The sequence below is a fragment of the Oryzias latipes genome, chromosome 1 (assembly GCF_002234675.1).
Source record: "Oryzias latipes chromosome 1, ASM223467v1".
In the NCBI taxonomy this organism is placed as follows: Eukaryota; Metazoa; Chordata; class Actinopteri; order Beloniformes; family Adrianichthyidae; genus Oryzias; species Oryzias latipes.
Window position 1 is genome coordinate 7,795,519 of NC_019859.2, and position 27,288 is coordinate 7,822,806.

Consider the following 27,288-nt stretch of genomic DNA (forward strand, 5'->3'; position numbering starts at 1 on the left):
ATAAAGAAATAATCAGAAATCCAATTTTGAGCTTAATTTTCTTTATATATGTCCACCATCATGAGAAAAACACCACAGGAACATGTTAAAAACACCAATATACCGTATTTTCCGGACTATAAGTCGCACCGGAGTATAAGTCGCACCAGCCCAAAAATGCATTATAAAGTAGAAAAAAACACAGATAAGTCGCACTGGACTATAAGTCGCATTTTAACTTTCACAACCTTATATGACACAATCATAGCAGACTGTTTATCTAATAATTTCACAGGAATTTTTTCTCAAACTTATTTATTTATTCTTTTCATGAAGCATCATTGGCTAACTAATACTCTGTTTTCATCCTGTATTTGTAGAAACAGTTTTCACTTTTATTGCATTTCTGAATCTATGAAATCATTGGAAAATAGAATATTATGTTCTTAGCCTTCAAGATCTTACTGTATAAAAAAGTTTGCTGATTCTCTGAGTCACTTAACATACCTCATACATCAAATTGACCCAGGAACATCATCTCTGTTCCTCACAAATGAACATAACAGGAGGGTTAACGATGTATTTATTTCAAATTATTTCTAATATAAGTCGCACCCCTTGCCAAACTATGAAAAAAAGTGCGACTTATAGTCCGGAAAATACGGTACATGATTTGATCAGAGAATTAGAGTTTTCATTACTTATTAAATTTGCTTTTTTTATTGCTTTGAGTTTTTCACTTTAACAGTACCAGGATGTTTGACTGTTTGCATAAAATCACTATAAATATTTAAAAACGAGCATCACATGATGGAAAAATTACAATCAATATAAAGACAAATTTTTTTTATCGTAAAAAAATGAGTTTAGAGAAATCGGTGTTTTTCATTTTCTAGGAGTTTCTTTGAGCATCATGTCATGTTTTGAAGCATCGTGACCCTCAACAGCTCACAGGCTTGCTCAGAGTCTGTGGTGTTCGGGGAATGTTTGCAGTGTTTACCCGGCAGTAGTCATCGATGAAACGCAGCCGCTTCATGGCCACGTCTCGCACATGACTCCTCCGGAACAGGATTTTGCCTGGAGGGAAGAAACGCAAAATTTAGGATTGATGGGGACGATAAGGACAGGTGTGATGCTGGGAGAAAAAAATGAAGGAGAGTACCAACCCCGGTCCCTTCAGCTTTACGGGGCTTTTTATCAATTATATATAAAATACACACACACACATTGTATCACTGCACAGTACTGGCATCTTCTGGTTCATAGAAGAACAACAAGACACTATTTATAAGATAAGAATATGGCTTAAAATTCCCCCTAATAGAATAGAAAGTGGATGATTTTGACTCAGTTACTTTCTAGACACAACTGGAGATACTGAGATCTACAGGATCAACACAATATCTGCAGCAGATACTGAGCTGCCATAAATATACCATTATTCACTGCCATCACTGCACTGTAGGACACCAACACTAAATGTCAGCTATGAGTGTGTGCATGTGAGAGACACACATCCACATGTAACATCCCTCAGATGAACATGTCAACACAAACTCTAAGAAATAACCCAAACTAAATGTAGAGCAGGCAAACAGGGAAGATCAACACAAATGAGACTGAGAGACGCACACACTGCCTTGTCAGCAGTAACACATACTTCACTAAACGCGCACCCATAAAATGCGGGCATCAGCAGCCAGCTCATATTGACGACCCACGAGTGCCAGTCATGCATTTTTTATACTGAAGGCTGTTGAGATAATGGCAGCTTCAGGACCTGGCTATTACCTGGAAGAAAAGGGATGATCCTCTTCTTTGGGTCTTTTTGCCCTCCCTCGATTGGGAACTTGTCTAGTATCTGCATCTGTTGGAAGAAAAGAAAACAACCTTTAGAGGATGATTCAACACTTTGAAGCTTAGCTGCTTTATTTTGGAGCTGGACATTAGCAAAAAGATCAATATTGATTCTTTTATCTTCACAAAAACATAAATATGATCATTGGCTCTAATTAGACCCAATATGTAAAACGTGTTTCATTATCTTCTGAAATACTCAAACAAATTTTAGTCTGAACAGATAAGAGAACCACATAGAAGATACTAGCTATAGAGGCTTCCAAGGTCAAGAGAAGCACGAGTTTATGCTCCAATAATATCTGTAAAAACAAAAACCTTATGACAGATCTTCTGTCGTTTTATTCAACTATTAATGTGAAAGAAAAAATCCCAAAACAATAACACTAACGGTAAATTAGAGCTAGCTTTATGAAAATGCTAACACCAGACAGCTACAACAACAGAACAGCGACAATAGTAACACACTTTTAGATGATTCCAATAAAACTGTGACAGAAAATGATGGATTTATAGTCTGCTGTAAAATCCTGTTCTGATCCCAGACAGACAAAAAAATTAGGAGTTTTACAAATACAAAAAAAAAGAAAAAAAGCTTAATATTAAGGTTAAGTCTAATGAAGAATAACCTTTTAATAAAATCTGGTAAAACAAAAATGTCACATGTGACGAACAAAGCAGCAACTAAGGAAACATAAAAATGACAGCGAGTTTGGAACGTGAAAATGTAACTATAAAAGTTAAGCTAATCCATAATTATTTCAAATCTAAAAACAAGATTTACTAAGAAAGTGAAAACCAATAAATGATAAAATGTTTTCAAGAAGAAAAAAAAGCTAAACCATAATGATTTAGAAGAATTTAGAAATATTACTTATAATTTATCTAAAATAGATGAATCCTTCAGTATGAATGGAAGAAAACATTTAAAAGAAGAGCCGCACCCTGTTAGTCCGCACAAAATGTAAGATAAACGTCAATTTGTTATACCATAAGAATCCTTAATGTTGTTATCATGCAATACCTTTAACTAAACAAGAAAAAACGTTTACTTTTGCCTTGACTGTTTCTGGTTGGATACAGTTTATAGTTAGAAATTTTGAATGTTGCAGCAATGTAAAGATTTGCGTTTCATATTTTATGGGCATCCAGTGAAAACAACCAACCACATCCGTGTGGACGTGAAAAGGACGGAGAAGCTGAAGCTCGACCCATTTTCCTCAGGTCCAGGTGGTGTGAACCAAACTGACCCACTTGGAGCAGTTCACCCATCCTAACAGTCTGTGAAGCCTGCTGAGGCTAAAAGTAACTCTTTCCTGTTGCGGCTGACAGATTCCTGGCAGCAGAAAGCTCCTGAAATCACGGATCAGCCGGACAGGAGAGGGTGAGAACAGCTGGGGGATCCAGTGACACATTCTGCTGCTCCACCACTCTCCTCCATGGAGGAAATGCATGAGCGCACAAGACATGCTTCCTCGTAAAGACGGACCGCCGGACCAGGTGGTGACACTCACTCCCGTGATGGCAAGATTTGAAAGAAGAAATAAATAAAAAACAACATTCATGCCACAGCGTTGCTCCACTTCGCCGACTTCACTGTCTCCTTGGTAACCAGCTCAGGGAGAGTGTGGAGAAGAGTTGTGAGGAGACCTGATTGGATGATGCTGAGCAGCTCTGGACCACTGGTGGAAAACTGAAAGTAAAAGCATCTTTCTTTCTGTCGAGTCAAACTGCACGCGGGTTTCGGTGATGTAATGCTTCCTGAGTGTTCAGTTTCACAAGAAAATACAGTTTGGAATGAGATTGAATGATTTTTTTTAACACTAAAATAAAAAAGCTAAATGAACAACCAATATGACTTATAACTTCCTGAATGGGTACTTCAGGAGACTTCGAAGGCTGGTTATTGTTTTATTTTGAATGGGACAGCTGTAGCGAAAATTTGTCAAAACCATTTAACCTCCGAACTTGCAATGTCCAGAACAGACAGACTTCAGTGACCCTGTGATCCTTTTCAGCCAGATCAGTTCACCAAGTAACCACTGAGTGGCTTTTCGATTTAATTAAATTCAGGTCATTTAGCGCCAATTCACAAATGTGGTTGTCCAAAGGTGCTACACATAGAAAGAAGGAACTGGTTGTTAAACCAGATTCAGTCCAAATTATTCCAAAAGAATCGCTTCAGTCTTAAACAAATGTGTATGAAAATCAGAAATATCTGCAGAAACGTTCACTTGAATTTAGAACAAAGAACTTGAATCCTGAACCAACAACATCTCAGTGGACTGAGCCTTTAAGTGATCCGCCCTAATAATACAGATCACCATATTAATGAAGCAGATGCTCATTGGACCAAGTGAGCGGCTGCTGCTGTACTTCAATTTGTAAACAGGAAACTGCACAGAGGAGGAAGACGTCCTCAAGAGAATTATGGGAATCATTCTGCTGAAGGTTGTGTAGTAAATTCTTCTATAGAATGAGGGAAATATTGTGAGTAAATTGACCTGCAGAATCTGAAAACAAATTCTGCTGATCGTCTCTCTTCAGAGTCAGTGTTGGGTTTAGTCAGAGTTCATCAGTTGGAGAGAAAAAGTCTCAGTTTGGTCACAGTAACTTGAAATTTGAGGAACAACAGGGGAGTGAAGCTCCACTGCTAAGAATAGAGGCTCTATATCAGGAGCTGTGAGAGCCGGTCGGTCTGTCGGGGAAGCCACACTGCTTCATTACTGTGCGGCAGATTGATCCTCACTTCCTGTAGAGGATCATGTGATCGTGTGGGTTTACCCCGGGCTTTGCCGTTGTGGAACAGAGAGGAATAAACACAAATGCGCTGAAGCTCCTTAAGAACTCATGACCAACATAACAGGACCAACATGTGATATTCTCGCCGTCACTAAGGTGACAGAGTTTACATCCAAGACATTGTCGGATCCTGCTAAAGAAAATGTTGAAGTTCAGGATCAGACCTGGAAATGGTTCACCCAGTGTGACTTTCATGCCATCAACTGGTGGGGGTTTCTTTGTCAACCTCAGCTTTGTGGCCTCCTGTGAACTTTAGGCTCCAGAGACAAACTGAGTAAAAAAAAAAACATCCACTTGTAGGCAGATAGATCCATGTACGTCTTTGTTTTCCTCAAATGAGCTGAAATCTCTCCGAAAACTGAACAGATGGATAGCTCCAATATTGCTCGCCATTTTTGTTGCACTGTTAATGTTAGGTTGGGAGTGGGAAGGGCTGTAAGCTAGTGGGAGAGCATAAACAAAGGGATGATGGGAAACAAGAATCGGCTTACTCCGCACCAACAGTCTCGCCCAAACGTCTAATGAACTCCCGTATCTCTATAGAAACTATGTCCTATTCTTTGATTTTGGCTAAAAACTGCATCATGATCATTAAAAGACCACTGGGAACACTTTGAAAATAGATCAAAAGATGATCGGAGTGGGACAGTTTATTTACTTTTCATCTATTAATTGCCACAGATGTGTCCTCGCCCTAAATTACTCTCTCAGAATACATCATCATGCAGTTTTCTGCTGTGTGGCCATCATGTCTCGGTTTGTCCTCAATGTTTATGTGGGTCAGTTTTAGCCACGCTTTAGCCCACCTGCCTCTGGTGTTCTGCATGAAGATCCTAAAAACCCACTTATGACTGATGCATTCAGGTTTAAATTACTGCACAAAAGAAAATTCTGCTTTTTCTGGCAATGTAATCACAGGTTAAGCTTAACCCTTAAACACCAGAGCCATCTTCGGCGACAATAACACACTTTTTATACTACCGTCATTTTTTTTTACTATGCTGATTTACGTTGATTGCGTAAACACTTCACTACTGTAAAGTGTTGCATATCAGCGCATGGCTCCTTTTGTCAGCTTTAGAATCCATTGGAATTACGTTAACTGTTAACGATAATTAAAAGAACCATAGCTTCAGCTTTAAAGGATAAAACGTGGATGAGAAGTTCCATTTTGTATTCAAATGGCAGCCTATGTGAATGTAAAGCTCCAAAGCAACCAAACCTTTTTTTAATGTTTTGAGTTGATACATTTTTTCTTTACCTGGAAGTACAATTACCAATTTACAGTAGCAACCCATTTTTACAATTGCCACCGTGCAAAAATAATCTGTACAGAATAAGGATTTGTCTTTGTTCTGAGGCTTCATCTTCATCCTGACTTTGTAAAACCTTTAACCACTAATAAAAAAATTACCATAAAACATAACGTCCCAGACGGATCAATACGTCTTCTGGATTCTGGCCTCAGGTGATCTATTAACGAAAAGCATTCATGTTAGAATTTTATTTTAATTAGTTTTGTTTCTGATCCACAGAGTTACATAGATTGCCAGTTTTGGACTAAGACAACATTTTTTTTAAAAAATTCAACCAGTAAAAGCAACCCCCCACCTCCAGGTTTAAAGGCACTGCGGCGCTCTAAAGGGTTTTAATTGGGAGGATTCTTTTTCCTCTCGTAAAGCGTCTTCTGTGTCTGCAGCATAAACTGTAATCCAATGGAGATGGCGAGGTCTCGGTGGGCATAAACTGGATCAATGTGCAGCCGAAAGACTGCTTGGGTAATCAAGAGAAACAAGGGCAACGTGCACACACACGTGCGTGCTCTCCCACAGTGAGAGAAAGTGATCAAATGAGAGCATGCGAACAGCCAAACACACAGATCCAAAACTGAAAGGGAGGTCATTGCTTTGATCTGGGAATTTGCAGTTTGTGTTGGATTAGCAGGTGTGTTGTGATGAAGACTTAAATTGGGGATGGGAGAAAGGATAAAGATGTGAGCAGAGAGGGGTTGGGGGGGTGGATGTGAAGTGAAAGTTTGCAGAAAGAGAGGAGACTGATGGAGACGGCAGAACGAGGTGGAATGCACCTGCTCTGATCCCATCTGTTATCTCAGCCTCTGCCTGCTCTGTGGTGTTACCGGCCCTAATCCCACGTGTCCCGTCCGGGCTGCTGTTGACTCTATCACTGCCTATTAACTGACAGATACATAGGTAAAGCTTAACAGGGACTGCAGATGGCAATAAAAAGGCAGGAACTGTGTCGTTTTTGCACTGACTGCAAGAGCAACGGCAGCCCAAGATGAACATTTCCACGGAACTGCTGAAGAGTCCAAATTTCCTTCAAAATGCTAGCCGCTACAGGGGTGATGGGTGCCTAGCAACCACTGCTTTTCTTTCTTTCTTTTTGGTTAGAGTTGATCTATATGTCCAATTATTTTTGTTTTGATGCGAAAAAAACTTTTCCAATTTCCTGAGCAGCAATTGTTTGCTTTGACCACACATGCATGGTTAATGTATAACCTTTACTCAGAATGGAACAGGCTTTAAAATGTCCGGGTTTATGATGAGTGAACAAAGTATGTTTGTTCTAAAGAGAACCACTAAAAAACTCCAAAATCTGTCACTGCTTGATTGATTGTTGGAGCATTTTGGGTTTGGTAGTCAATAGCTTAGCAGAGTGATACGCTCAGTGCTTCAACGCAGTGAATTGGAAAAATGAGAGTATTCTGTGTCAAATGTTTGCCAATACAGTTTGACTTATCTGTCATGTTTCATTCTTTCAAAAGACTGCTTATTGCAGATGAGAGACACATAAATGACAACTCAGTTTGAGAGAAAAACTACCCATCAATACCTCTGACCAATCACCTGCATCTTGGCTCCTCTAGGCACTCTGGGTAGTGTGGTCATAATACCTTATGTGACAGTTTTGTTTAATGGGGCCCTATAATCCTGTGCGGCTTGTGAAAAATATGGTATTTGGAATAGAAAAATATCCTCAGAACCTAAATGAAGTCTCTTTTATAATTGAAAAAAAAAGATCAAACTGTTTTAATGTTGCTGTACGGTATGTTGTGCAGTGGTTAGTGCTGGTCCCTGGTTTAAGTCCCATTTGGGGGACCTGAAACAGGACATTAATGGGGGACCTTTCTGTGTGGAGTTTACATGTTCTCCCTGTGCATGCGTGGGTTTTCTCCAGGGATTTTGGCTTCCTCCCACCATCCAAAAACATGCTTCACAGGTTAATTGGTTACTGAAAATTGTCCATAGGTGTGAATGCGAGTGTGTGATTGTAGCCCTGTGACAGACTGGCAACCTGTCCAGGGTGTGTTCTGCCTTCGCCCACGATGGCCGGCAGCCCCGTGACAAAACGGCCTCAGAAAATGAATGAATGCTGTAACTTCATGTACAGAAGGATGGTAGGTGTAAAATGGTTGCTAAGGAAAACTTAAAATACTACTTTGTCATAGGGGCACAAAAATTGGTGTGTACCCTTATCATCCTGAGACATAAAAAAAAATAAGTTGTTGCTATGGACCATCACAACCATCCAGGCCGTCTTTTTCGCTCAACATCTGCTTACAGATCTCTACTGCGTGCTTAAGTTTGATTAAAACAGCAGATCAATGCAAAACAGCAGTTTCTGGTCTGAAACCTCAGCAGGAGAAGAGTATGAATGAACTGTTATCTTCAAATAGAAACCCCTTCTCCAGAAGACTGCTGCTGTTAGAGTATCCGGGGTTTCATCAGCCCAATTATTTCACTTTATTTCCCATCGTGATTCAATGTTTACATGATTATTTTACAGCCGTCTGATTTGCTGAACAGAACTGTGCTGTGTCTATGGGTGTAAAAGGTTTTTTTTCATTGACACTGAATCTACATCTAACAATGACAATAGCTTCTTTTTTTCCTGAAGATTTGCCCTTCATCCTTTAACAGTGAAAGCAGGAGCTCCGCTAACAACATTCACAGCAGGAGTCCAGATGAAAAGAAGACCCTGAGCTGCCTCTCCTTCATCACTGAAATGATGCAGCATCCCAGAAAGATTTTCACAAAGCACTCCTCATCTTAGCCGAAAGCAGAAGACCTTGAGATGAACAGAAACGTGATCAGACAGTCAGAGAGCCGGAGGATGGGAGTTTACAGATAACTGGCAGGAGTGTAAACACACAAGCGTGCTCGTCTTCCTGTTTGTATTTCTGTGGATTACATTTCAACATCTCCATCAACAAGAGTCAGGACACGAAGTGCTGCAGATGGATAGGAGGAAAAAGAAAATGTTGATGCAGAAAACCGCGAATGCTCCGGTACAAAATGCACTATTGAAGGAAAACTGAATAAAAAGTGTTGGAAAAAAAATAGCTTCAAATCCTAATCTGAAACCGGTTTCCTTTTCATCATTTTTTTTCCTTGATCCTTTGCAGCTTCAGCTCTGCTTCAGGCATCTGCACCGTTAAAGAGCCAGACAGACTCTGTGGTCATGTGACCTGCTGGTTTGCCTCATTTGAAGCCGTTCTCCGTGACTCCATGTTTGTTTTGAACCTAACCAGATATGACCTTATAAAACCTTGCCTTTCTGAAAATAACAGTTAAAAACGGATAAAGGAGGTCATGCGATCATGTGGTTAGGTTAAAAAAATGTTTTTTTAAACTTGTTAACTTAAAAGCAATAATACACTTTTTTTAACTTTACTTTAGTTTTAGTCTGTGTCTTAATCATCTTATTCCTGTAATAAACTGCTGCTGCAAGTCTAGATAATAAGCAAAACTGTTGATAAAATGACCTAAAATAGCAACAAAAAAACAGCTGTATAGCAAGTATTTAACAAATGGTTTCCTTTTACGTTCATACCGTTATTTAATTTTGAAGACACTTTAAAGGCATATATATATAAATATATATATGTTGGCTCAGTTTCATAACCAGCTTCCCTTCTGACTCCTGGCTCTGCGTTGACTTATTTAAATTTTTATTGTGTCTATTTCTTATATCTAGTATGATTTTACCACAGCAGGTTAAAGGGTAACATAGCAGTTTTTGGGCTGTTTACCTGCTTTATAGGTGCTGGCCGTGAGTCTTGACGATTTGAAATGAACTTGTTTAATTTCTGAAATTAGTCTAAAACAGTCTGTGTGCTGCCCCCTAGAGGTTTAAACGAGGTAGTTGGGAGTTGAATTTCATGAAACATCAACCGATGCAAGTCCCACGTCATTTCAGAAGTTTCTACGTCATTGCTCTGAAGCTCCAGTGTAAAAGCCCCGCCCATCTTTGAATGTGTAACCCTCAGCTGTGCCAGAAGCCCCGCCGTCGGGCATTGGTGAGGCAGTGTTGCTAAGGCAGCATCTTTAGCCAGCAGGTCGAAACAAAAAGGTTCTGGACCATGAGCGCCTGCCTCTGGGGGAGGTGGAGGAGAAAAATCCTCAACGTCCACAGAAGGATCTGTGATGAAACTGGCATCACTTTGCTCTGTATTGCTCTCCATTATTGAAGATGCAGCGTGACTGTACGCTACCTCAAGCTAACCTTTAAGCCTGCCTGCCTCCCCTAGCCCCGGACCCCCTTTGTTTTTGTTTTTTTGTTTTTTATTTTGCATTTTTCAAGTCTGGGAGAGTGGAGTCAGCCTGTGTTGCGCTTGTGCTATCCTAGGCACTTTAACATTGAGAGTTGGGTCATCTAGACCCATTAGACAGTGCTCTGAACCTTTTTTCTTTAATGATTTGTGAACCTTACTGGTGTCCATAGATTACATGAAATCTTTCCACCTTTATCCACCTTTGTCATGGTAGGGAGAACACGTCAAAGTAAGGGTGGGGTCATCGAAGATGGCACAAGGGTTACAGTTTAGGAAGTTTGAAGTTCTAAGAGATTGACATCATTTCAAAGGTGGTGTGTTTTCTCCATTATTCTCATGTTAGCATTGACAATTCATCCCTTTTTGGCGAACATCGTTGAATCTCCATGACAACATACACTGATTCCACAAAGCGAGAGTGCTGTTTTCCTCTACAACTCACTGCAAAATCTCAAAACAGGTGGGTAAGACACAGTTGAGAGTCGATGTAGGTGTTTTTGGATACTAAATCCAACCTTTAGGGTTAAAAATAAGTGTTTTGCCTTTTTTTTGTGTTGTGAAGTCAGACCACTTTACGAAAACTTGTAAAACTTGAGTTTAGACACAAAACTGTTTAGGGACCCTACAACCAGCATTCTTTTATAATTACTTTTGTAGCACTACCAAAAACATCTAAATATAAATAAAGGTAAGCAAAAAAAGTTGCACATTAGTATTTTGAAATTATATGAACATAAATAAACACTACCGTAACCATCTTCTATTTTACACAAAAAAACACCTAAAGCTGAACAGTTAAGACCAAAACAACAAATAAATTAAGTACTGAGAGCAGAAATCTGTTCAAATCTGCTCTGCTGACCTGGCTCCTATTACTTACGTTTTAAAATCCCCCCTCAAGTATAAAGTTTAGAACCAAAACAATGGTTCTATGCAGTTTAAACCTGTGAAATTTGTAAAGTAAAGATATGTCTGCTCTGCAAGTGACCTGAATCCTTTTTTTTTCCCATCCTCATACTTCTATTTACCCACTGGCGATTGAAACCTTGACTTTTAAAGTCCCACTATGAAGCGTTCATTTATCCTAAATTTAGCCACACGGCTGATCCCTTCACCCTGGCTGTGAGAAACACTCAAACGCCTGATTGTAGCTCACAAGAATGAGTCCAGTGTTTGGCTCGTGGGTGTTCTTTCTCTGACTCTCAGCAGAAGCTGACAAGTGTGTTTCCCTGTCTCTCACACTCCCATAAATCTAATAAAACAAACTCTAATGCTTCCCCTAAAAACAATGGGCTCCCTCATTCTTTGGAGTACCATGAAGGACAAAGTAGCTCAGTACTTCATACGTTTGTCCTCGAGGATGCCGATGGTGCATCATGCTTTACATGAACTGAATGCTTCCAAAGGAGACGACTCATAATTCACCGACCTTTCCTTTAAACGTTTTGACCACAACTGCGGACAAATTGTTAGTGACTGTTAGCCTCGAGCATCCGGCAAAACTCCTTTTCCTAGAAGCAGACTAATGCTGTGGAGACGCAGCATTAGAGACCCATAAATCTACCACCGAGCTGCTGTACGGGGGCGAGGGAAGCGGAGAAAGACAAAGAAGGCTTTCTGAAAATTACAATACAGAGCCAAAGGCCTTGGTGAAAGGCATGAGTCAGAGCACAACCTTGTTTCAGATAGATGCCACGGCTTTAAATACACAAACTTTGCTCAGAGCCCAAGGACTGCAAGAGTTCAAGCACCCGCTCTGAAAATACCAGAGAGGCTGTTGAAAAGTGAGTCTGCAGAAACCATTACTCACTGCCTGCATTATCGCTGTCCTCCGTCTTCATCAACATCACCATCATCAGTCCATCCTGGCCTTACTTAAAACCTAACAGAAGTTACTCAAACAGATGCCATCAGTTATAAAAAGAGAAGAATCCAGCAAAGTTCATAACAAAAAAAAATGTTTTATTTTTACTACATTTGTAAGGAACATAAACTCATGACACGAGAAGCAGAGTCAATAAAAATGACTTCAATCCTTTTTGCCAAATTTTTCTTGGTGTTCTCATTGACTTTGTGAGCACAGGACCTGCTACAGAGGTCATTTAGGATGTTTGGTCTTCCTTTACTCAGCACCAAAATGGTTACCTTTGATCATCTGTTTTGATTGGCTGCTGTCACCCGAAGCTCACCTGAAGCAAATTATATGGATGGACCAATGTGAGAGATGATGCCCTGAGAGGCTTTTATCACAGCAAGGTCTCCACAAGGAAACTTCCATCCATCCATCTTCCTCAGCTTATCCGGTACCGGGTCGCGGGGGCAGCAGACTGAGCAGAGATGCCCAGACTTCCTTCACCCCAGCCACTTCCTCCAGCTCCTCTGGGGGGACCCAGAGGCGTTCCCAGGCCAGCCGAGAGACGTAGTCTCCCCAGCGTGTCCTGGGTCTTCCCCGGGGCCTCCGCCGGGGAAAATTCTCATAAAATTCTTCATGGGCTCCAAGTTTTAGACTCACAAATTAAACCCAGAACTGAGGACAACAGCGTCAAAGACCCAAGAGTTTCTTCATCTCTAAAACAATGAGCTGGTCTTCAGGTCAGGAAAAAGAGACAACTCTGAGGTTGAATTGAGAATTTTTTCAAAGTTATGTTGGAGGATGAGAAAAAGACACTTTAGCTTCTCTGAACTTCATGTTTGAACAACCAGAGATAAGTTTATTTTTTTAAATTGAAAAATACTTTGCTTGGTCATTTTTGCTCCAATAAAACCAGAAGGGCATTTTATGTTTTATTGAAAAATGCTTCTTCAGAGAATTTCTGACTCCATTGTTTTTTCTTTTTATGAATGTAACCCTTGACACAAAAAACAGGACGCTGATCTAAAAGCAGGATTACAGTTTTACCTGGAGGACAGCTCTCCGCTTATTGCTACTGAACTGTCCTGGAATCTCAGAAGGGATAACAGCCGCAGCTGTGCAGCAGATAAATGTTTGGACAGAAGGGGCCCCATGTTTCTCTACAAAGAACTGGGTCAAACGGGACCATCAAAGGTCCTGTAAGATCAAAGCTGGACAGAGAACTTTGCTTTCAGTCCACCGCAGGCCGTGGATTGGGAAGCACTGCAGAGCAGCTCTGTCAGCTTGTTAGAGCTGCCTAAAAATGAAATGACAACAGTTCTGTGTTTTATCACTATTTGATTTTTATCGAATATCTGAGAATTACTCTGGTGGGTTTAAATGATTTAGGGGACAAATCATGCTATTGTCTTGGATCTGAGGCTTTTGCAAGTTAAAAACAGTAAATGCTACTGTTGCATAATTAATACACTTATTAAGGGCCAAAGCTATATTCCAACACCTTTTTAGCATCCTGGAAAATGTTTTTGTGATTAATGGTAGCACTTTTGGCTCGTTAACATTCCACTTTTTTTAGTTATTCTGGTTTGTACACTCACACATACAGAGACTGTTTCCAACAGTTTAACAAAAAAAATCTGTTGACTTTTGCTTATTATAAAGTTGTGGTTATCATCTTTTCTTTTTACTGGTTAGTATGTAGTTTATTGTTGGTTAGCTTGTTTGGGTTAGTAGCACTCAGCTTTTTAACTCATAGGTCTGCTCCATGTCAGTATGAGCTAGCTAGCTAATTGTGAATTATCTAGCTAGCTAGTTCACAATTAGCTAGTTAGTAGCCTAAACTTTCACTTGCTAAGATGTATTCCCATATCTTATGCTCTTTCAGTTTGTAAGCATGCTGCTTTTTATTTTGTCGATACTCTCGCTTTTAGCCTGTTAGCATGCACAGAGGTTGTTAGCACAGAGCCTTTACATTGAAATATATATCTATCTATTTGAAAGCATCTTCCTTTTAATTTTATAAGAATCAATGGCTTGTAAGCATACTCTTTTTTTTCACCAAAACCCCTATTTACCTTGTTACCATGTAAATTTGCAGCTGATCTGGTTATTTAACTAGCTAACTTTTGAATAGATTTTACTATTAGAAAGTTATCAGCTTAAATAGAAACTTTAATTATGTACCAGTGATGTTAAAAACATTTTAATTACATTTGAATTTGAAATATGTAATACTTTTATGTCTCGTTAAATTAACTATTTTCTAATAAATCCAGCCCAGAAACCTCATGAGGCTTCATCTAGCCATCACCAGTATGTCCTCCTACACAAAACACAAATAGGCTTTATTTTGAAGTCATTTCTCATTTAGTTGAGATGTTTTTCTTTTCCATGTTAGCTAATTAGCTCGCTGGTGGGATTCACAACCTGATTTACAATCTTATAACAGTGCTAAAATTCATTTAAGCTTCTCTGGTGACAGAGTGGAGATTTTAATGCAATGGCGAGAAAAAGAAAAGACCTATTTATTCAGAATTTCAGACAATTTAAGGATTTTAATAGCCTCAGTTCAAATACAATAAAGTCATTTTAAGACTGAAGTGAACGGCAGCCACACAGCTTACGAGAAACATAGTTTTTTGGTTTAGATGTGACAAAATAAATTTAAATACATTGAGGAAAATCAAATAGCACAGGTTAAAGGGCTTTTTTGATAGAAAACATTTTTAAAATGAATCAAATATTTACAAATTAGTCAAAAAAAGGGGGAAAAAAGTCATTTCTTATGGATTCCATTAGTGGAATCAGTTGCTTGTTACTTTAGACATGAAAAATGGCTCTGAAAGCAGTTAAACTGCCAAATGAAAGCTGCTGCACGACTCAAAGATTACTATCCACACACCATTAAACTTCATTAGTTTCCTCTCTGCAGCTCGAGCACCAGGCTCCGCACATCTCCTCAGCTTCATCTGAGCTTTCCTGGGATTATCTCATTCAACACTGGGACCAATGACATCCAGCGGGGGTCGCTCCCTTCCTCTTCACACCATCAATGGGATCTTTCAGAAAGAAAACAACTTCCCTACCTCCCATGATTCCCCTCTCTGCACCTCTGTAATGTTTACTTGTGACCTTTGGTGCAGTATACATATGGTTATCGGCTTGCAGGGGGCCAGGAAGCAAACACTCTCACAGCAGTCCATCTAGGAGGAAGGAAGGATTTTCAACGCTTCATTCCAACACAAGTGGTCTCAAGCAGAACCAGACACCAAAAAATGAACACCAAAGATTCTACCAGCGTCTCAGCCTTACACAAAACCCACTTTTCAGGGGATTTCTTTTGCTGCTGCCATAAAATAAGAGACCTGTCAGCTCCCTGACGTTTTGAGGGCAACACAGGGATAAAATACAAGAGTGAGAAGGGAAGTACACTCAGAAACAACTCTCTTCTTTCTCTTTCGGCTTTTCCCATCAGGGGTCGCCACAGCGAATCATCGTTTTCCACCTCACTCTGTCATGGACATCTTCTACCCTAACATTAGCCAACTTCATGTCCTCTGTTAAGACATCCATGTATCTCCTCTTTGGCCGTCCTCTTGCCCTCCTGCCAGGCAGCTCCATCTCCAACATCCTTCTACCAATATATCCACTATCCCTCCTCTGAACATGTCCAAACCATCTCAGTCTGGCTTCTCTGACTTTGTCGCTAACACAGGCAACATGAGCCGTCCCTCTGATGTACTCGTTCCTTATCCTGTCTAACCTGGTCACTCCTAAGGAGAACCTCAACATCTTCATCTCTGCTACCTCCATCTCAGCCTCTTGTCTCTGTCTCACTGCTACCGTCTCTAACCCATAGAGCAGAGCTGGTCTCACCACTGTCTTGTACACCTTTCCTTTGAGTCTTGCTGACACTCTTCTGTCACACAACACTCCTGACACTTTCCTCCACCCGCTCCAACCTGCCTGCACTCGCCTCTTCACCTCTTTTCCACACTCTCCATCACACTGAACTGTTGACCCCAAGTACTTAAACTCCTGCACCTTCTTCACCTCAGCCCCCTGTAACCTAACGCTTCTACCTTGATCCCTCTCGTTCAGACACATGTATTCTGTCTTACTACGACTGACCTTCATGCCTCTTCTTTCCAGAGCAAACCTCCACCTCTCTAGCTGTTCCTCCACCTGCTCTCTACTCTCACTGCAAATTACAATGTCATCCGCAAACATCATTGTCCAGGGAGATTCCTGTCTTACCTCGTCTGTCAGCCTGTCCATCAGCATAGCAAACAAAAAGGGACTCAAAGCTGATCCTTGGTGTAGTCCCACCTCCACCTTGAACTCCTCTGTCTGACCTACAGCACATCTCACCACCGTCATACTTCTCTCATACATGTCCTGAACTACTCTGACATACTTCTCTGCCACTCCAGACGACCTCATACAGTACCACAGCTCCTCCCTCGGCACCCTGTCATACGCCTTCTCTAAATCTACGAACACACAATGCAGCTCCTTCTGACCTTCTCTGTACTTTTCCATCAACATTCTCAAAGCAAAAATGGCATCAGTGGTGCTCTTACGGGGCATGAAACCATACTGCTGCTCACAAATCTCCACCTTCTTCCTAAGCCTGGCTTCCACTACTCTTTCCCACAGCTTCATTGTGTGGCTCATCAACTTTATTCCTCTATAGTTGCTGCAGTTCTGCGTGTCACCCTTGTTCTTAAAGATCGGAAGCAGAACGCTTCTCCTCCATTCCTCAGGCATCTTCTCACTCTCTAAAATCCTATTGAACAACCTTGTTAGAAATTCCACTGCTGTCTCTCCTAGGCACTTCCATACCTCCACAGGTACGTCATCAGGACCAACGGCCTTTCCGCTCTTCATCCTTTTCAGAGCCTTTCTAACCTCATCCTTTCCAATCTCTGCTACTTCCTGCTCCACAACAACCACATCTTCCTCCCTTCTTTCCCTGTCATTTTCCACGTTCATCAGCTCCTCAAAATACTCCTTCCATCTTTTCTGTACACTCTCCTGGGTTGTTAGCACCTTTCCATCTCTGTCCTTAATCACCCTTATCTGTTGCACGTCCTTCCCATCTCTGTCTCTCTGTCTGGCTAGCCTGTACAAGTCCTTCTCTCCTTCCTTTGTGTCTAGCCTGTCATATAGCTCATCGTAAGCTTTCTGTTTGGCCTTTGCCACCTCTCTCTTCACTCTACGCTGCGCTTCCTTGTACTCCTGTCTACCTTCCTCAGTCCTTTCTACATCCCACTTCCTTTTAGCCAACCTCTTCCTCTGGACGCATTCCTGTACTTCCTCATTCCACCACCAAGTCTCTTTACCATCTTTCCTCTTTCCAGATGACACACCTAGCACCTTCCTACCTGTTTCCCTGATCATCTCTGCTGTAGTTTCCCAGTCATCTGGAAGCTCATCCTGACCACCCAGGACCTGTCTCAACTTCTGCCTAAATTCCTCACAAGTTTCTTCATTCTGTAGCTTCCACCACTTGGTCTTCTTTTCTGTTTTCCCTCTCTTCTTCTTCCTGACCTCCAGAGTCATCTTACACACCACCATGCGGTGCTGTCTGGCTACACTCTCTCCTACCACCACTTTGCAGTCATTAACCTCTCTCAAATGACCTCGTCTACATAGGATGTAGTCCACCTGAGTACTCCTACCTCCACTTCTGTATGTCACTCTATGTTCCTCTCTCTTCTGGAAGTAAGTGTTGACTACCGCCATTTCCATCCTCTTTGCAAAGTCCACCACCATCTGTCCCTCCAGATTCCTTTCCTTCACACCAAACCTGCCCATCACCTCCTCATCACCTCTGTTGCCCTCACCAACATGCCCATTAAAGTCTGCTCCAATAACAACTCTCTCTCCTCTGGGGAAACTCTCTATGACCTCATCCAACTCACTCCAGAATCTCTCCTTCACTTCTAACTCACAGCCAACCTGTGGTGCATACCCACTGACTACATTCACCATCACCCCTTCAATTTCTAACTTTAAGCTCATCATCCTGTCTGAGACTCTTTTCACCTCTAGAACACTGTTTACAAACTCCCCCTTCAGAATCACACCTACCCCGTTTCTCTTCCTATCAACACCATGATAGAACAGTTTGTATCCTCCTCCAATACTACGTGCCTTGCTGCCCTTCCACCTTGTCTCCTGCACACACAGTACATCTACCTTCCTTCTCTCCATCATGTCTGCCAGCTCTCTGCCTTTCCCTGTCATTGTGCCAACGTTAAGAGTCCCTATTCTCAAACCTATGTTCCTGCCTTTTCCCTTCTCTCTCTGGCCACGGACCCTTCTGCCTCCCCTCTTTCTTCGACCAACAGTAGTCAAATTTCCACCGACACCCTGTAGGTTAACAGCATCGGTGGCGGTCGTTGTTAACCCGGGCCTCGACCGATCCGGTTTGTCTAAAGTGTTGTGGATGATTCGCATGGTTATTTTGGCAATTTTTACGCCGGATGCCCTTCCTGACGCAACCCTCTCTATTTATCCGGGCTTGGGACCGGCACAGAAGTAACTGGCTTGCAACCCCTGTGGCTAGAAACAACTCTAAGAAACATAAAAATACAAACTCCATATGCTAATAGGAGATGTGAAACAGTTGCCCTACTAAAACACTACACACAGACATCCAAGCACAGTGAAGGAATCAGGAATCAAACACGGCCCACACATCGCAAGTGAAACAGGATTACCTGGAGGTCAAAGAACTTGCTGTATCTTCTGTAGATGATGTGGGACGTGTTGTCAGAATATGTGACATTGATGAGATACACCTGCCAAAAGAAGAGAGAATGCAGATTAAACTAAAAGCATCTTAGTGGAAACCTCAGTGGCTTCATCCAGCCTGAAATAAACATCCTTGAAGCAGCACACTGGTTTAGAGACAAAGGAAGCAAAATGAGACAGATGCAGGAAAATGTCTCTTCGTTGTGTCTTTTTGTCTTGGAGATTAGAGCTGAATAATGCTTCGTAATGTCTGTGTTTCATCCAAAATGATGGCCACTGTAAGAGTTTTGGCCTCTTTTCATTATTGGAACTGAAGCACACGTGGAGTGGTTTTTATATTTTCAACAATGTCATTACTAACCAATGTTTCCTCTAATCGCTCCCCGATTGCTGAAATTATAACATTTCTATTGACAAAAAGCCATATTTAGCTTGGAACCGATTTCCTTTCTTTACACAATGACTCTCACTTTGAGCAAAGTTAGCTTACATGCAAAAAGGAGTAGCGCGGAGCGCGGAGTATTGATACTTCCAGAGTGACTTCAATGTGAGTTCTGGTCATAAAGTTAGAGGCAGAGTCGATGAAGAAAAGAAGTAACACACAGGGCCCTGTGATTGACTGGCGACTTGTCCGGGGTGTCCCATCTTATGGATGGATGGATGGATGGATGGATGTACGAACGGACGGACGGACGCACAGCTCAGGTTAAGCCCTGAACCTCAAAAAAAAAAAACCTAAAGGCTGGTTGAGTGTGAAGTCATGAAGTTTATCCCAATAGGAATTTTTTTAAACTCTATTGTGAGTATGACCTTTAACTTTTGTTGAGGGGTTAGTGAAACTTTAGACATGTTCATTTCATTTATCTCTGAAGTTAGATTTATTGCAGAAGTACTGTCCGTCCGTAAAAAAGCTTTGTCGGTTTGTGAAGCGTCACATGCACAGACGAGAAAGCCCATTGATCTTTAAAGTACAACTGTACACCAATGCAGTTATGACACAGTTTCACAGACACACAAAACTCTCTTACGAATGAACAATTTATTTTCAGCAGATACGAAATCCTTTTACAGAAACACACATTTCTGATAACAACCACAAGCTTTTTTTTGCACAGACAGACAATACTTTTGCATCAATCTAACTTTATATTTATCGTACTTGTAATCCGTTTTGTTGCAGATCTGACACTGAACAACTGAAGCCTGTAGAGTCTGAGATTCAGGTGCTGGAACGTTCTCAGAGGCAGTCTGACATCCCAGGAAAGACTGACATTTCATTTAAATGTTTTCATCGTTTGCACTGTAAACCGTCAGAATCTGAATTGGTCAGACCTCGATGTATTACTTATGGTGGAGTGATGGGTCATTGCGCATGTCTTTCCTTTGGTGTGTTTTCACCTGGTTGACGCTGTGCTGCAGCCCTGAGAGGCTTAATAGGATAAGACAGAATGCATTGATGCAGTGACGTGCAGTCAGGAGAGGCAGGTGAGGCACAGCCTCACCTGTCATTATGGGAAGAAAAGAGAAAAAATAAATTCAATTATTATATTTAATCAGTAAGTTGTGCTTTGCGGTCATTTTCCATTTAAATGTACCATTTTGGGGTGTTTTTTCTTTTCAAAATCGCTGAATTTCCGCATTTGCCGTTCAGATACTAAGTGACCTGCGATGAGGCACCAGCCCGCTGAGCCTCACCTTGGATTGCGCAATACCTATGCAGTCAGACGGTACTGCTGTCTCTCTGTATGTCGGTTCAATCACTTGTACTATATGAGCTGAGTTTAAATAATTTAGCAGATGTATATGATGCACAGTGCTTGTTTTTATAAATAACTGTATGTGAGGGACGTGTTTCTTGTGCTGAGCGCTAAACGACGGCGAAAAAGCCGCTGGGTGAGGCCAGACATTCTCGTGCCTCATGTTGCAGTTCTCGTGCCTCATGTTAGGGGGCGCCGGTGAGCCCTGAGATTATGACGCTAAAAAATACTAGAAGAAGTGATAGCAAGCGGCAAGTCATTTTCTTCAGAAGGAGCGGCATATGGACTTTATTTACAACTAAAGGTAAGACGATAATAACGTTTGTGCTTTTTTCTATGCTGCAGTTTGTATATGAAAAAAAACATGTTGAAATTATATTTTAAACAAAACGTTAACTGTTGTCAATCAAATGGTGAATAAGTTACTCAGTTATTTATACTCATGGTTCATATGTTTGTAAATCTGACTGATGACGTCAGTGCCTCACCAGCCATTAACCTCACCGCACGTCACTGCATTGATGCTACAAGAAGAGGCAAGTGATGCTACCGTCAACTAATCTAATGAAGCACAGATAACCGAGCTAAGAGATTTACTGGCTAGTAAAGCTGCACTGGAGGTGAACAGGTGGACTGTGCCAGCTCAGTCCCCCGTGTAAAATAAAAAGCTCTAAATGGGAAAACACAACGGTGAAAACGTTTTTATGTATCATTGCGCTGCAAGCTTAAACCATCGCATTATGACTAGCAGCATCTCTGAAACGGTGGCACTTTATTCAAATAGCCTAGAAAAAGGAAAAAATGAAATCCACTTAATATCAGCTGGAGCCTTTGTCAATGGCCTGTTTATTCAACTGAGATGAAATGAGAGGCAGTTCCCCATGATGGAGAAGTGAAATATACCAAATTAGCAGAAGAAACAGCAAAGAGACTGCTAATTTTACCCAACTAATCAGGAGGAACATGTAAAACAGCCCAAAAAAATGGAGATAAATGATATTAAAACAACTCAGATTTATGCTGAATTGGCAAAAGAAGGTCTATATCCCAAAAATAACAAATCAAGGGCCAGACTTGACGGAAAATGACATGCTAAGTTTAACATTTTATAGCTTTCATTTGAATGCTTCAACACCAAAGCTTTGGCTCCTGTGTTGACCTTCTTTCAATGACCTCTTCAACCGTTTCACCATTTAACAACATTTCTACGGTTTCTAAAGCAGACAAATGCAGCTTTGCGTTGATAAGACACACTTTACAGTAAGGAACTAACAAAGTTTGCATATCGGCCTAAAGATCCTTTTTTGTGCGTAAACATTGGTTGGTTGATTGTGTAATCGCTCAGTCTTATGGTAACGCATGGAGCGTATTTTGCTGTAGCCAGCGACGGCTCCGGTGTTGAAGGGTTTGTGGGTTTTTTTAATTAAAAGAAGAACTACAGAAACCAAAGTTCTGAGAAAGAATATATTTTGTAACCATGCAAAATACACAGTTTGATGCCAAAAACAATGAGGATTTCAATAAAGGTTGTTCATTGTTTTCACTGCCTTCCCTCCATCACTTCTCCAGTCTGCTCTTGCCAAAAGTCTCCAGAGCTGAAATGACTGAGGATGAGTGGAAGAGCTGAAGAAAAAGGAGCAGCGGGCTGAAACAAAAGAGACCCCTGAGCGGAGCGGCGGGTTCAAAGGCCCCGTCAGCTGGGGCTGGCACCGGGCCACCGCAGTGTGTTCCCGCTCATGCAAACACAGATCCTGGCATCCAGACTCTCACACTTGTTTTAGCATCGAGAGGTGTTAGCACAGCAGTTAGCGCTGGCAACCACCTCCATTTAAAATGACTGAGACACATTTGGTAGATTTCCACACATTGGGTTTTTAATATTACAGGGCTCTTCTTACTGGTTGTTAACAAAACCCCTCATAAAGAAGAAAACAGCTTTGCTGAGAATCCTGAGGAATTTGGGGTGATTTGAAAAAATGTCACCCTATCTCAGTTTTTTCTGATTTGTAGCTTGATCCCCTGTAAGACATAATTGAGATCATTTTTTGCAAAGGTAAGCTCAAACATAAAATAAAATCCAGAGAGAAACAGGTTGCACATTTTTGTCATTTCCTGTTTGCCTTATTGGTTTTTGGCCAAACATTATAGATTAACATTGAGATCTGCCTTAAAAGTTCTGCATATGTTTGGATGGGTCAGATTCAGGATAAGGATGTGTTGGGGGGGGGGGGGGGGGGTCATTTCTGTTAAAGCAAACAAATATGATCCCACATCAAAGCTTCACAGACAGGAATCACTAAAACAGAAACAGGAACTAAAAAAGGCCAAAAGCAACAACAGCTTTGACTGGTTTCAACTTCTGAACTCTCCAATACACAACCTTCACGTATAAAACCCAAATAAAAATCTATGTAGACAGTTCTGTGAGTTTATGTGAATTTTTAAATTCTGCAATCAAATTTCCAAAATCTCTATAGCAAGAAATGAATAGTTTTCCATTTAAGACAAAATGTACAACAGAATATTCAAGCCACCAAATAAATGAATCTAAAGTCTAGCCAAAATTTTACGTGAATAATGTCATACATTTATGATTAAAACGTCATTTAAAAAAAAAAGAAGTCTTGTTTTTCCAAAAAAGGAGTTGTAATTTTAGGATTATTAAGTTGTGCACAAAACAGATTCTTAAACAGTGATGTCATCTGACTTCTCTGAATAGTCTGCATCATAAATTTATCATATTTTAATGATCCATTTTCTTTGCTGAAACGTTAAATGTAACAATTTAGTTTTTGAAGAAGCATAACTTTTTCTCTTTCTGAAGAATAAAACGTATGACTTCATTCTCATATATCCGTTATTTTATTTTATGGTGGCTCTAAGACTTCATGGCTCTGGTGAGTTTTGTATTTTATTTTTTAAGGTTTCTAAATGTGATGTGTTGTTCCTGATGTTTTTTTTTGTTTGTTTCTCTGATAATTGTTCACATCTGGTTTGTGTTAATCACCACAGCTGCTTCTTTTTGTCTTGATTATTCTTCAGACAGTAAAATGGTTATTAGTTGCTCCGATTCAGATTTTTACCCATCATCCAACTGTTTCACCTGGTTTTGGTTTGGTTCGGGTTGAGTTATAGAGACTTTGAGTTCTATGTCTTTTAGTTTATTTGTTGTCCGATTTTGTTGCAGTATCTGCTAAGCCTGTCTCTGGTGGTGATATGCAATCCAACACATCTTCATAAAGAAATCTGTACTCAAATATATGGTGACATTTGATAAAGTATTAACACTTTAATCCAAAGTAATTTGCTAATTAATTTTGATAGAGCTGTAGGCTATGAGAGATGAGGTGTCTACTTGAGGATTTGAACCCCCCTGAACCTGCCAGAGTCTGCTTACCCACTGAGCCTCAGACACCACCAGGGAGCACAACACCAACTAATACAATCTTATTGATATGCCTATATACCACCCCCAGCTCCTCATGGCCCTGAATCACTTAACTCTGGAGCTCAACTGTAAAACACGATCCAGCCTGCAAAGCTTTAGATTCACAGACGTGCTCCAAGCCTCAGAAGCAGATGGGTATGTGATGGCAACCGCAGTGGAAAACGCTGCCAGCAGCCGTCCTTCAGCTCAAAATACCAACTCCAAACCTACCGCCCCTTCCAGTCCCCAAAAATAAACTCCCATCTACTTGAAACATGCAGCCAATTACAAAGATGCCGCCTCTCAGGACAAAGCTGGACTTAAAACGCTGCTTTTCCGTGAAACTGTGTCATTTTGCCACTTAAGCTCTTTAGCAGCAGCTAAAATATCAGGAGCTGACTCAGATGTTGGGAGAGCAGCCAGGACTGTTATCAGCTGAGCATCACTTGATGAAAAATCATCTACTGGCAAATCAGAAAACTGACTTCACAGAATATCAGACGATCTCAAAGATCCTCTTAAATCTGCTTTAAACTCCTTCAAGTCATGACGTTTTAGCACAGGCTTTGGAGAGATTGGAACTTCAATTCTGTCTGTGTGCAGTGGAAGTGTCTGCATGTGGAACCAAGACCCCAAAACCCACAAACTGGAGAGCAAGAAGCAGGCGGAAGCAGAAGTCGCTGCTTCATCTCCAATCCGGAAAGAGCCTGTTTCCCAGATTCCACAGACCTTTGCTTTCAACGAAGTCCCAAACAGAAAGAAACACCTGGGGGGCTTGAATGTCCCAGATTAAAAACAAAACTTCAAAACAAGACCTCCATTCATGCTCAGAAGTACAGACAAGCATCAATTCTAGATAGAACAAATTGAACCTCTGATGGCTTCACGCATCATCAGCAAAACCTCGAAATACTCGAGTCCAGTTCCTTTTTTCCTTTGAGTTGAACGCACCGAAACACAACACGAGTCCCGTTTAAATCCAAAAAATAACTTACACTTTGACGGGACAGCCAGCACTCCGCCTCGCAGCTTTCACAAGAAGAAGGCAAAAGAGGGGCGATGCTGGCGGGGCAGCCGCTGAGCACAGACGACCCCGCCTAAACTGCTATTTTTGAAGAAACCTATAAAACGGGCCGACAGTCTAACTACAAAGAGTCTGGTTGGAAACATTCTCTTTCTGGTGATGTCATGACCAAAACTGACTTTAGAGGTTCAGCAGAACCATTTGGATCGTCTTGATGTAGAACTGCAAGAACCAGGATCTCTTGCAATGATTGTGCTCTTCTTCAGCAACATTTCTGTGTTTTGAAAAAGACTTCAAAAGCTAAACAGATTCAGCCTTCAGCTTCCGTCAGGGTCCATGTTTTTATGAGACGCCGCAAAGTGCGCGCATACAAAAAAGATTTTCTAACACGTTTGGTGAGAAGTCAGTGAGAATCAGGATCTAAAATGTGCCAAATATGTATTTAAAAACATTTCAAAAGAAGTTTAGAGGCAAAGAAAAAGGTTTCTGTGGACCAGGGGTCTCAGAACCAGGGGGTCCACGGGCTCTTTTCTGTTCACGCATCCCATCATGGCCCCCCATTTGTTTTATTTTTTCACATTTTATATTTACAATAGAAACAACAAGATAAGTCTAACTCACTACATGTGAAGAATCTTAAGTAAACATACAATCACACTAAATAAGTGCTAAAGTACGGTGGCCCCTTAACCCTTTAACGCTGAAGTTTTGACGTTCTTTAGGTTCTTTAGGTTGGAGGAGGACTCCAGCAGTGTACAGATGGGGTGTGATCCCTAACATGCTGGGGCAGGATTCTCCAAAGTTATGTCAGCTATGACCCCAAGTCTGGGTCTCCCTGTGCCTGTCCCAAGCCCGGGTAAAATACAGGGTTGTGTCAGGAAGGACATTCAACGTAACAGTCTCTGCCAAACCACCTGTGCAGATGAGTGAAAGCTGAATCTGAACAAACCTGTGTATATATTTAAGCTAAAACAAACCAACACTCGAAGTGAAGTGAGCTCAGTTGAACAGATAACCACTGACTTCACTTAGTCAGTCTGAATGTTCTTCAGTGAGATGAAAGCAGAACCAAAACCACTGGCTTTAGAAGTGACCCAACAAACCAATGGCTCTGAGCAGAAGCACAGACATTGTTGACTGCAGAATCTAGATTCCCTGATGTGACACCTCTGGATGACTTAAATTATTCATCACAGGCAACTGGCAGATAATTACCTATGAACGGGGGTTAATGAGCAAAAAAAACCCTCCTCTTGTTTCTCGCTGTCAAACAACGGAAGAAAAATGTCACAAATTCTCAGAGGTAGAACAAGAATCTGACAGGAGGACATGCAACCATCTTAAGCCACACCACAGATCATGTATTTGTAGTGATATTACTTATTTTTCTTGCAAAAGAATTGCTTTAAACCAAAAATATGTTCCAACATTTTCTAAATTCCTAACGACAAGGCAGTAAAGACTTCCTCTAAAACAGTTTATAGAACAACTGAACCAGAAAACAATTTTGAATTCTCCAAAGGTTAACTGCTTTCATTGCAGTTGGTCTTTAAAGAATAAAAAATAAATGTGCATAAATAAACAAGAACACAAAACAGAAATCAATTATAAATGTTCAACATGGCTTATTTCTGTCTCTTTCTTGTCCTTTTAGAGCCCATCCAGTCACAGCAGATTCTTACCATTTCTTATAAAGTCCCTTGAATTGCTGCTGGTGTAAATAGACTCAGTTAACCCTTGTGCTATCTTAGGCACTTTAACGTTGGGAGTTGGGTCATCTAGACCCACTAGACAGTGCGCTGAACCTTTTTTCTTCAATGATTTGTGATCTTCACTGGTGTCCATGGATTACATGAAATCTTTCCACCTTTATCCACCTTTGTCATGGTAGGGAGAACACGTCAATGTAAGGGTGGGGTCATCTAAGATAGCACAAGGGTTAAAGGGCCTATACCATGCTTTTCTTAAGCATTTTACAGTAAACGATATCCATGTGTATGATAGTATACTACTTTTGACACACAAAAGAAGAATTTTTTTCCTGGGTTATTTACCAACCCGGAAGTAAGACGCACCGCGTTTCTCTCCATGTGGGTGCCGCCCGTGTCATGACGTCACCCTCGAGTCGACAGCGGCTCTACGTTTTGCCCACGAACACAAACAACATCCAAACTTTTGCAGAGATGGATTTGCATATTGTGCATTTATTAGGAAAGCGGATCACTGCTAGTTCTGTGGAGAAAGTGGGTGTTA

The 27,288-nt window shown here is 41.0% G+C and overlaps 1 protein-coding gene across 3 annotated transcripts in view; it reads right to left on the reverse strand.

Moving 5' to 3' along the window:
- Window positions 1–27,288, reverse strand: part of LOC101166531 (SH3 and PX domain-containing protein 2A) — a 93,906-nt gene that overhangs the window by 55,482 nt on the left and 11,136 nt on the right. For all 3 annotated transcript variants that reach the window (XM_004065662.4, XM_020712191.2, XM_020712136.2), the window contains exons 2-4: window positions 18,794–18,874; window positions 1,771–1,846; window positions 980–1,056 (exon numbers count right to left, since the gene is read on the reverse strand). In XM_004065662.4, the coding sequence (XP_004065710.2) occupies window positions 980–1,056; window positions 1,771–1,846; window positions 18,794–18,874 (234 nt within the window). The remainder of the gene's footprint in view (window positions 1–979; window positions 1,057–1,770; window positions 1,847–18,793; window positions 18,875–27,288) is intronic.